General features: G+C 46.9%; 1 protein-coding gene across 1 annotated transcript in view; it reads left to right on the forward strand.

Moving 5' to 3' along the window:
* The window catches only part of LOC109318989 (rap1 GTPase-activating protein 1-like), a 100,674-nt gene that overhangs the window by 75,182 nt on the left and 14,188 nt on the right, over positions 1 to 11,304 (forward strand). The window contains 5 exon segments of the mRNA XM_019548507.1: positions 185 to 334; positions 2,456 to 2,559; positions 6,135 to 6,251; positions 6,595 to 6,721; positions 6,889 to 6,991. Of these exon segments, the coding sequence (XP_019404052.1) occupies positions 185 to 334; positions 2,456 to 2,559; positions 6,135 to 6,251; positions 6,595 to 6,721; positions 6,889 to 6,991 (601 nt within the window).

Below are 11,304 nucleotides of genomic sequence, written 5' to 3' on the forward strand. Positions count from 1 at the left end.
AAACAGACCTGTCTTATGAATGTTGCTGACTTGTAGTTAGCAGGGAGGATTTCTGTGGTATTGCTTTGACCCCATCCACTTCTGCCCTCCTTGTGGCATTTTTCATACTCTCCTTGTGTGTGTGTGTGTGTGTGTATGTCCACATATCTCTCTTCGTCTGCCTCCCTGTCTCCATTTTGTCCAGCGGGTGATCCGGGGCCGCAGCCAGAGCCTGGATACTATGGGTATGGCCATGAGGAAACAACAGCAGCCAGCAACCCCACCAAACCGCCTGGGTACAGCTGGCCTTGCCCTCAACCAGAGTGTCGCCGAGGGCCCCAAGGCTATTGCTGCGGTAAGGTACTAGGGTGGGCTGTGGGAAGAGGCCCAACACCTCTGTTTCATCCATACATTCATCCCTCTTTCCTCACCAGTAGATTTTTGCAGGGGGGCAGACTTACTGTGTCACTTTTTCTGCATGCATCTTTTTTTCTCTGTGGCTGTCCTTTTTGTCTGTGATTTCTTTCTGTATTTCATATACATACTGGAGCTGAGATTTGTGTAGAGCATGGGAAGAAGGGCAAAGACAGCTTTACATCACTCTTATGTCTTCTTTACCCTGGACTGATCATAGGACCGAGGGCTGCTCTAACTTTAAGAAGGTCCTATGCCTTGGCTTTACCAGGCTAGTGCTGTAAATGTATATTATGAGAACTAAGAACTTCAGGATATCAAAAAAGTCCAAGTTTTTAGTTTTATCAGTCAAACTGGTTACTTTCTTATAACTACGAAACATCTATTCAAGATATTCCTTAGTACAACAACAAATCATCCAGTGGACCAAATGCTCTGAGATGAAAAGTGTTTGCAGTAAGAGAAAAGTTGAACAAGGCACTGTGAAGCCCATTCTTTTACTTGATGTGGCTGTAAAGGACCCTTGGGCAGTGTCACATTATAAACTCATTACTGGTAAAATCTTCCACTCAGAAATATGTGAATGTTCCTGTGGGGTCAGTAGGCTTAATCGGTTTGCACAGAAAGTTCACTTTTATGTTACAAATGAGTATTTCGTAAGCCTAAAATGTATTGCCACAAGAGGATTATGGTTTCTCATTTGGAAAATATGGTTATACCTGGCTGCCTTTGGTTCTGGCAAAGGTGGGGTACGGGGGGAGTGGGGAGCACTGGCCTTTGCCCCCCTGAGAAGTGCTGGCTGCACTTCCAGTTTGCTGCTGGTGCTTTGGGGTTGACAATCAGATGCTGGGGGACTCCCCCCTCCCCCGATCTGTGATTGGCTGCTGGAGGACACCCTACCCCCCAGCGGCGATTGGCCACTGGTGCCCCACAGAGCTAGGAGGCACCAGTTGCCCATGGTTCTTGCTATAGAGCATGGGTGCTCCACCTCCAGCCCACAGGCCAAATACAGCCTGAAGAGCCTTGGCATCCAGCCAGTTTTGAAAATTTGGTGGCAAGGGAGCAGTGGTCATTAATATGGCTGCCCTTCCTGCCACACCAAATTCCCAAGCCCTAAGCCCTGCACAGCCCATTGGAGTTGAGTTGCGCTCACTTCCTCCATGGGGCTGGGCTACACCCCCTCCCTCTGCATCTGAATTGGGACCAGGCAACACCCCCTTTTCTCCTCCTTCCCTCTTCCCCCCTTGCTGTAGGGCTCAGGCATGTCCTTTTTCCCCTGCAGAGCCAAGCCATACTCACTTTTCCCTGTAGGCCTGTCTTGGGACTGGACTGACCCTTGCCCCCCTCCACATGGCTGAGTGATGCCCACCACACCCACCCCAGGTGCTGGATGGGGACCACTGCTTGGATCTGACCTGTGGGCAGATGGGGCATTACCCATCTGGCCTGTGTGGCGTGGGGTGGGGAAGGTTGAGTACCACTACTATAGAGGGCTGCATATAGTCAAGGACACCAGTTCTGGGTCAGCCAGGAAGGACCCTTTCACTTGGGGAAATTATCCAGGGGACAATTTTCCCAGCTTTACAGATATTTCAGGCCAAGCAGTACATAAGGCAATGATGAACTGGGTCTGTTGCCTCTTCATCTCTCTGTCTTGTCTGAATCTCCCTCTTTGTGTCTGAGTCATTTCTTCAAATGTACATTTAACCCCGCCTTCCAAACTCGCTGCATCTCTTCTCTCCCTTCCTCTCTCTCTCTCTCTTTTTCAGCTACTGTAACTTCTCTATCTGTCCTTCCATTGCTCCCATGCCATATCCCTTCTCTGTCTTTGCAACTATGTTGATCTCTCCCCCTCTTCCTTACTGACAGCTTGTGTGCATCATCCCATCAGACTCTGGTGCCTTGGGTTGCTCTGGACAGTGTGATCACACAGGAGAGGAAATGTAGGGGAGGCTCAGGGATTCAGGCTAGAAACTACCTCTCAGTTTCCAGCTCTCTGCAACTTTGCCTCTCCTGTTCTCCTCTTCCCTTTCTATCACTTCTTTCTTCACCTTTTCTCTAGTCTTTTGCCCTACCTGGAAGGAGTCCATCACGTACCCGAGGCAGCCGTTTCCACAGTCGACGCAGCAGTGCTATTGGCATTGAGAACATCCAGGAGGAGAAGAGGTATAACCCATGGAAGCAGGGAGGGGCCAGGAAAATTAGACAAGGGTAACATGATCAAGGTAGTATTGAGGAAAAATTAGGCAAAATGGGAAAAGGGAGACAAAATGAGAGTGATAAAGGAGAGGTGGAACCAGAGAACTGGAATGGGAGTGGACTGATATGGGAAACTGTCTGGGGAACTAATGGGAAACAGAAATGGAAAGAACCAACAGGAGGACTGTGAAGGAAGAGAGAGAGTAAATGAAAGGCAGTGGACAACAGAAAACAAATGCTTCATCTAGGGGCTCTGACAGATGTGTAGGCCCCCACTCTGACTCATGGTGCGTTACATAAAGTGCCATGAGTTAGAGCAGCCACCCTGACCCAACAGATGTTTGCCTGTTGGGTGTGGGGCAGGGAGTGGGGATCAAGCTCCACTTTGGAGCTGATCAAGCCCAAGGAACCTGCCTGAAGCCTCTCCCCCCCAGCTCTTCCCCCCACCCCAGGAAAAGGGAAGGGGAGCAAGCTTCGGGTTGGGGTTTGCCCAGCCTGAGCTGGAGGGGAGAGAGTTGGTGGGGGCCATGAGGCAAGGGAACTTCAATCTACCCCCAGCCCAGCTCAGTTAGTAGGCAAACTGCAGCCCACAACTCACTCCCCCTCTGCACTCCCCATCCTTTCTTGCAGACAGCACTGGAGGCGGGGCGGGGCTGCATCAGCCTAGCCCCAATCACAACAGATTGACCCAAGGGAACAGAAGTTCCCTCAGGTGCTCCAAAGTGGAGTGCCCTCCTATGATCTCTCACTTGATGAGGGTTAATTTGTTGTGCAATCAGCCACTTTTAAAGCACTCTGCAGCCATGCACCTGTGTCATGGCATGGCTGTACAGTGCTTTCAAGGGGCTGGTTGCTTAACAAATACAACTTCTGTTTGTGTCCTAGGAGAAAATACAGGATAATTCAGGATAACTGCTCCTCCTGTTAAACATGCATTGTAAAAAAGAAAACAACCTTTAAGCTGTTTTCAAGTAGAGGAGAATGGAAGGAAAAGAGAAAGTGGGTAATCTTTTGGCCTTCTAAAGAAATGATTGTGTCATTTTTCTTTTGATGGCTTTAAGCAGATGGACTTCAAGCACAATGCCTGAGGCTTGGGAGTTGCAAACTAAAAAGAGCTCTCATTGGGTCCATCTACATATGCATTTTACTGAAGTCGACTAATTAGGTACGTAGTAAAGTGTCACTGTTTACATGTGTGCTGGTATTAGGGCACAGTAAATTAATTAACTCCGCCATAAGATAGGACTGTCATTCACAGACAGTACTATCTTATGGCACAGTAATTAAGTGTGATGAAATGCATGTGTAGATGGTGACATGGGCTAGCTGGAGCATGAGGGTACAAAGGTGTGGGGCCTGCTTGGCACGCAGCTCAGTACTTTAGTATTCTTGTACTCCAGCCAGCCCAGGGCTAACCCCATGAGTCTGCTGCTAGCCCAGGACAGCTCCATCCTGGCTCAAACTGTTGCTATCCCAGGTGTATGTGTAGACACTGTGTCTAGGAGCAGTTGACTGTGCCTCAAACTGCTCTGGAGTTTATTGTGTTGTGTTATTTTCATGTATAGATGCACCCAGTGAGGAGCATCATGTAGCTTTGTCCCAGGAGCAGCAAGTGGATTTATTTTGACTGAGTTATAAGCGTTGAAAAGTTGTAACCTAAGCAGTAGAAGCCATTTATACCCCTTCATGATGTACTACACTTCAGTTGTCAAAGCCCAATGCCTTAACTACTCTGCAACTATCATGAAATTTTTCCGGTTGTTCCATGAAATCCAAGAACCAGCCAATAGAGTCAATATGGAAGAGGAGAAAACCTTACCTGCCCATCATATGAACAGCAGCATTGTCACAAGGAACAAGGCCTATGCCTTTTTAACCTCTCCTACTACCCTTACCCTCCCTTTTAGGCCTTTACCTAAGGAAGACACTCAGTCTTATTTTAATTTAAGAGAATGTAAGTTTTCTTTTGAGAAGGATTAGATATTGAGAAGCAAGTTCTCTTTAACAGAACATACAAACCAAAAACTATTACAGTACTCAGTTTTTTTGAAGTTTACTTTTTGCTTCTCTTACATAGAAAGTCTCTCTCTACATATAGATATAGATATAGATATATATCTATATATATATATCATGAATCCCAAGCTTAGACTTCCATGCTTTTGGATGCCTCTTTGGCTGAACCTAGTGTGACCACCTTTTTAGAATATAAAGGTGGGACACATACCTACCTCTCCACCCCCACCACCCCCACCTGCTGGCAGAACAGCTGGAGCAGAGCTGAGCAGCGCGGGGATGGATGCGGGTGCGCACTGTGAGCTTGGGGCTCCCCGCTTTGCTGCCCTTTCCTCAGGAGCCCTGCACCATCATGGCACCTGCCTACCCAGCAGCAGTGGGAGGCACAACTTGCTGCCACCGTCACTCCTGCTGCTGCTGGGGAGGCAGGGGGTGCCTCATCATGGTGGCATGGGACTCCTGGGGGAGGGCAGGAGGGGAGGGAGCCCCAAGAGCTCACAGCATGCAGCCTGCATCCACCCCCACCCTCCACATAAATCTAGGGGGCACAAGGTATGCACAGTGGCGGGGAGCTACCCACCCCCATGGCCTGCACCCCCTGGATGAGCCACCCATGGGTCTGCTCTGCTCCACTCCCAGGCCCCTGGCTCCATCCACTGCCCTTGCTAGTTAGCACGCCTAGCCCCTGCCCCACTCACTCCCTAACCATGAGGGCCTAGCTCTGCACCCCCCACCCTTGCTCTTCCTATGTCCCCTCCCACCATAGACTTTTCTGCAAGGAGCTGCTCTCCACACTGCCCAGCTGTATTTCCGGCCACGTGCACGTGTGCCAGCCTGCGAGGGGAAACCTGGATCCCTGCATGATGCTGTGAATCCTAGACAAAGCTGTCCCAGGGTCATGCAGCCCAGGACCAGAACTCGAGGCTCCCATTCTGGGACTCTACCATCCAATTAGGGATGGGTGGTCACCCTAGATGACCCTGAGATCAGGACTGGGAGTTTTTTTAAGCCACAATTAAAGAAGTCACAATGCTAAATGGCCTATACTGTGAGCTTCTCTCACAAGTGTCTTAGTTAAATAGCTATCAACCAAAATGAAAGAAGTTTAACTAATTTTAAAGAGAAAACCCAGGACACTCTCAATCAGATGTCACAACCTTGGTATCTTTAGTGTTCCAATCATAATAAAACACGGCTGGAAAGGACCTCAGGAGGTCATCTAATCCAACCTCCTGCTCAAGGCAGGCTCATCAGCATTCTTTTCTTGAAGTGCAGTGCCCAAAAATAGAGGGTTTTTTTTTTTAAATCCAATTCATGGCTTCTTATTCATTATAAAGAAGCCTAAAAGGGACCAGTCCCAATACATTTTATCTCTGCAGGTCACTTTTAAGAAGACTGTCCTGTTCTGTAATGTTCCTGCCTGTTTTCCATCTCTGTGTTGCTGAAAGATCTCTGCATTTTGCAGTGTAGAGAGCATTAGATTTCATGATTGTGACTCCTGGCCCTTGTTTTTAATTTCATTCCAGTAAGGATGTTGCTGAGGGGATCCAGAAGGTGGTTGATAGTCCAGGACCTTTACTTGACCTGAAGTCTGATGGATCCTCCAGTCCCAGTTCCCCAGAATTCCCAAATAGGAAGAGCAAGTGAGTCTAAAATCACCTTTCAGGACACGCACTTGTTGCCCCTGGCAGAGACTTGTGCTTTGCAAGTATCTTGCTTTCTTAGTTCTCTTACACTGTTACCTTGAATGGAAAAAATGTCATCTGAATTGGTGCAGGCAGGAAACAGAAGGCATATATCTTGTGTTCTATTCCTACCTGAAACTGCCTGTGAATGAGTCATTTCCTGTATTATTGTAATAAAGTCACATCACAAGTGGTGTGAGGCTGTTAATGTCTGTGCAATTCTTGAGTAATCTTGGGTGGATGATGCAAAATGAGGTCTGCATATCACAATGATGATAACTCTGGGGCTTCGGTTCCATAGAACCCTCTCCAATCAAAGCTCAGGATATTGTGTGATGCAGCCACTCTCGCGCTCCTCTTCCAATGTGAGCAGCTGTTGTAGTGGAGTGAGGGAAAATGAAACATCTGAGGAAGAGGAGAACGAGATGGTGAGTATATAACCTCTAAAATTCAGATTCCCTTCCCTTCATACTCAGGGTCTCCATCTCCTGCTCACACCAAATTCTAGACTTACCCCTCCCCTAGATATTCCCCATTCTTGGTACTAATGATTACAAAATGCATTTTTAACACATCTCTTTTCTATCCTGTTTAGGAGCTGATGTGCTCTGTCTCGGGCCCTCAGAAGCAGGATTCCTTGGTTCAGAGTGTGTGGCTGGATGACATTGTCTGTACACCCAGCAGTGGCAGTTCACCAGGTAAAACCATGCTAGAATGGGAGGGCAACAGAGAGATGAAGTTCAGTAACAAAGGAACAGAGAGCTGGAAAGGAAGATCACACCAGTGAGGGAAACTAGAGAAGTGGGCAGGAAGGTAGTTATGATGGATATATTTCAGTGAATGCCTCAACCTTCAGATACTAATAGGATATGCGGCGTGTAAAAGTCTGGATACATACTGGAGAGAGAGGGGGTTGCTACAGATAGAGCCTCTGGCCACATGGAAGTCTGTCTCCCCTGCCTCCACTCCAGTACCTCCCTTTACTGAGTATGGGGGCTCACATGCCATTTATGCCTCCTCAGCCTCCTCTTTTAGAGAATCCCAGTTTCCTGGCCCAGAAGGTCCCATCTGCTCACCCTCTCCCAGTCAGTTTCTCTGTTCCCCTTTCCAGTTTTAGACTCTGGATAGAGCGACACACTTTTCCATAGTTTTTTGTTTTCTTTAGAAATTACTGTATCATTTTGGTTGAGGTTTTCTTAAAATTCAGCCTGAAGTAAACACCCAGGCTGCATCTACACAAGGGGCTACTGCACAGTGACAAATGCACATTTATTTAGTAGTTGTATAAACAAGTACTAAATGACTGTGCAGGGGTGTTGGTTATAGCCATGTTGGTCTAAGGAAGTTCTTTGGGTATCATAGAATCGTGGAAAATAAGGGCTGAAAGGGACCTTGACAAATCATTGAGTCCAACCCCCTGCTGTGGGCAGCAACACTGATGAAATCAAGTGATCCAAACAAGGTGTCTATTCAGTCTCCTCTTGAAGACTTCCAAGGTTGGGGACTGCATCAGCTCCTTGGGAAGTCTATTCCAGATTCTGGTCACCCTTACTGTAATGAAGTTCTTCCTTGCATCCAACCAGAAACCATCCGCTAACAGTTTATGGCCATTGCTCCTTGTCCTCCCCTGGGGCACCCTAGTGAACAGTTTTTCTTCCAGCTCCTGATATTCACTCCTTACATACTTATAGGTGGCCACGAAGTGCCGTCCAAGTCTTCTCTTCCCCAGGATGAACAGTCCCAGATCCCTTAGTCTTATCTCATAAGGTTTGTCCTCCAGGCCCTTAATCGTTTTTGTGGCCCTTCTCTGGACCCTTTCAAGATTTTCCACATCTTTTTTGAAGTGCAGTGCCCAGAACTAGATCAATCTGTTATGGATTCTCTTCTAAAGGAGCTACAAGGACCAGTTACAAGAAATGGTATGGGAAACAGAAGGGTGTGCTGTTTATCAGGAATGAAGATATGGGACACAAACCTAAGGCGGATGAAGATACTAATGGGAGCAGGGAAGAAGTTGTTAATTCATCTTTATGTGAAAAGAAATGATATGACTGGATATTTGCTGACAAAGATAAACAACAACGATACTAGGCTGGGGAAGACCCTAAAAAAACCTAGAAGCTCAAGTTATCCTCAGTAGGATTCTTTCCTGCTCAAGAGGAGAGAGAAAGCATAACAAGATAATGAAGATAAATGAATGGTTTATGGTTGTGGGATGCATGACCTCTGACAGACATTTACACATAAAGAGCTTCTGTCCAGGGATGGGCTGCACTTGAATAAATGAGGAAATAGCCAGTTAGGATCAGGGCTGGTCTAACTTATAAGAAGAGCTTTAGGAACTCAGGATTGGGAGAATTCTGAAAAATCTCCACACTGAGGATAAGCATTGAATAGGACTGTAGTCTGGAAAATAAGAAAGTGGCCCAAGAAAGAGGGGCACCAAAGTGTGAAAGGGTGGTCATAGGCATTAGCATAAGTTGTTAGTATAAATAAGGTGGTCACACACATTCCAACCAATACTGAAATCTCCAAGCTCTGCCATTGGAGCCCGCCTCAGCAGCAGGCAGCTCCCAGGGGCAGGAAGCAATCTCCCAGACCCTGCTCCAATCACAGAGCTGGGGCCAGGAGTTCCCTGCTGCCAGGGCAGGGGGACATTGTTCCAGCCCAGGCTCTACCATCAGAGCCTGCCATGGCAGGAGGCAGCTCCTGGAGGCAGGGAGCAATCTCCTGGCCCCTGCTGCCTGGATGACCAGGAGCAAATTTTCTCCTGGCTGTCCATCTACACGTATGTTACTGCGAGGTAACTAGTCTCCAGTTAATTTCCTATCTGCATTTGCAGGTAGCAAATTAACTGGGGAGTAGACCAATTTACTCCAGAGTAAGCATCTGCATGTGTGAATGGTGATGCCTACCATGCAGTAAATTGGTCTCCTGTGCAGTAAAGCATCTCGTGTAGACATGTCCATAGATGACCAAATTCATATTTGGAAATGAATACAGTGCCCTACAAGGTCTTGGGTGTTCCCTCTGCTTGAAGAAGTGTGCATGTACCTGAAAACCTGCAAAGAAGAATTTTCCCAATTATTTTAGTTGGTCTAATAAAATGACTGTACAGTAACCTGAGTTGTGCAGTAGTGCCTGAGAACACCTTTTTTGTGATGCTGCTGTGCACTAGCCTAATATTATTGCGCAGTAGCATTGCATCACATTTTGTCTTACATAATGCTACTACACAATAGTATCAGGCTACTCTGCAGTCAGCATCTCCTGTAGACGTGGCCCCTGTATGGAAAATATTAGCTCAAATATCTGGAAAGTGATAAGCAACTGAAAATAATTTTATTGAACGTGTCATCCAATCTTACCCACCTTCCATTTTCATCTGTCATTCCCATTTAACATGTTTTCTTGGGGGGGGGGGGGGGGGGTATGTCTCTACTTCAGTAACTGCAGTCATTGTCACATAGACCAAAGCTAGATTTAAATAAACTATCTCCACTATCAATATCAATCTAGCTACAGTAGCACAGAACTCAGTGTGGATGAAGAACTAGAGGACTTCTCCATTTTCTTTAGCAGATTTTGCATCCTGCACTAGAATCACAGTCACAGCAGTTACTGCAGTGTAGTCATACTGATTAGTATGCCTGTAGCACACTTGACAAAAAGGGTGCACACCACTGCTCTGTATGTTAAGAGTCAGTGGGTGAAGAGATTGGGACTTGGACAGCAAGCTGGGATAAGGAGACAGGAGTTGGAAGGAAAAGATGGAGAATTGAACACTGAGACTACAAAGGCAAATACTTTATCTGGGGATGGACAAACAAAAAGCAAAAATTTCCCTACCTGTTAGGATAGATAGCAGTACTGATATTGGTGTTAATGTGAGGAATGACATCAGACTTCAGCATCTCTGTAGTAACAGTGGTGTAGCCTTCTGTGCAGTACCAAGTGCTAGGAGCAGTACTTGGATCCTATCTTTTCTGTCTTGCCAGATATTAGTAGCAGTAGTGGAGAAGAGATAATGTGAGGTATGTGGCAGGAGAGGAAATACACAGAGTGCTAAGGTTCAGGCCCCCGGAGGTACACAACAGACTGAATCCTGGAAGAAGAGTTAGCTCCAAAAGGTCTATTGTTAATGCAGGGGAAGGAGCGGAGCTACACTGGAGGGCTGGTTTTAAGAACTGTGAGGGAACCACAGAGCTTGGCTGATATTAGTGGTGAATTGTGTGTATGGAAACTATGGTGGCTGGCATAAGGGACAAAGCCTACAAAGGAGTAGACAGCTGAGGGGGGTGGTGTTCAGGAGCAGAGGGAAGAAGGAACCTCAATAGGGTGTGATGTTTGTGGCCAGAGAGGAGATTTTGGCACCTAATCTCTCATTTCTGGGAGCTCTTATGAGCTTTGGAAGGCTACCAGGAACTCAAGCTCCTTTGCCATTAGTACTCCCTTCTGGGAGATTGGCTTGATCTCGGACTCTGTATCAGGATCCCCCAGAATAAGAGCCTCTTATTATCTAGTGGAGCATAGACTTTCATTGCTATCAAAAGCAGTACCAGAGAAGGGATTTGGTAATTTCATTTAATAGATTTCATAGACATTAGGGCTAGAAGGGACCTTGGAAGATCATCAAATCCAGCCCTTTGCCCCAAGGGCAGGGAGTCAGCTGGGGTCAAAGGATCCCAGCAAGATAAGTGTCCAAACAGGTTCATCTATAATCAGTGCTTGAAGTGTTGTGTTGTGAAGTCAAAAAGACCCAAGTTCAAACACCTCTGTGGGTGAGGAAGGGACCTAGAAGCCAGGTTCTCCTGTTTCTCATGTGAATGCTCTATCCCAGCAGTTGACAATGTTTTCTAGCAGCAGGCCAGAATGCCCCAGATCATAGATTTCATAGACATCAGGGCTGGAAGGGACCTTGGGAGGTCATCGAGTCCAGCCCCCTGCCCAAAGGGCAGGAAGTCAGCTGGGGTTATAGGATCCCAGCAAGATAAGCATCCAATTTACTCTT

Source organism: Crocodylus porosus, unplaced genomic scaffold (genome assembly GCF_001723895.1).
Source record: "Crocodylus porosus isolate Cpor-Errol unplaced genomic scaffold, CroPor_comp1, whole genome shotgun sequence".
Lineage (NCBI taxonomy): Eukaryota > Metazoa > Chordata > Crocodylia > Crocodylidae > Crocodylus > Crocodylus porosus.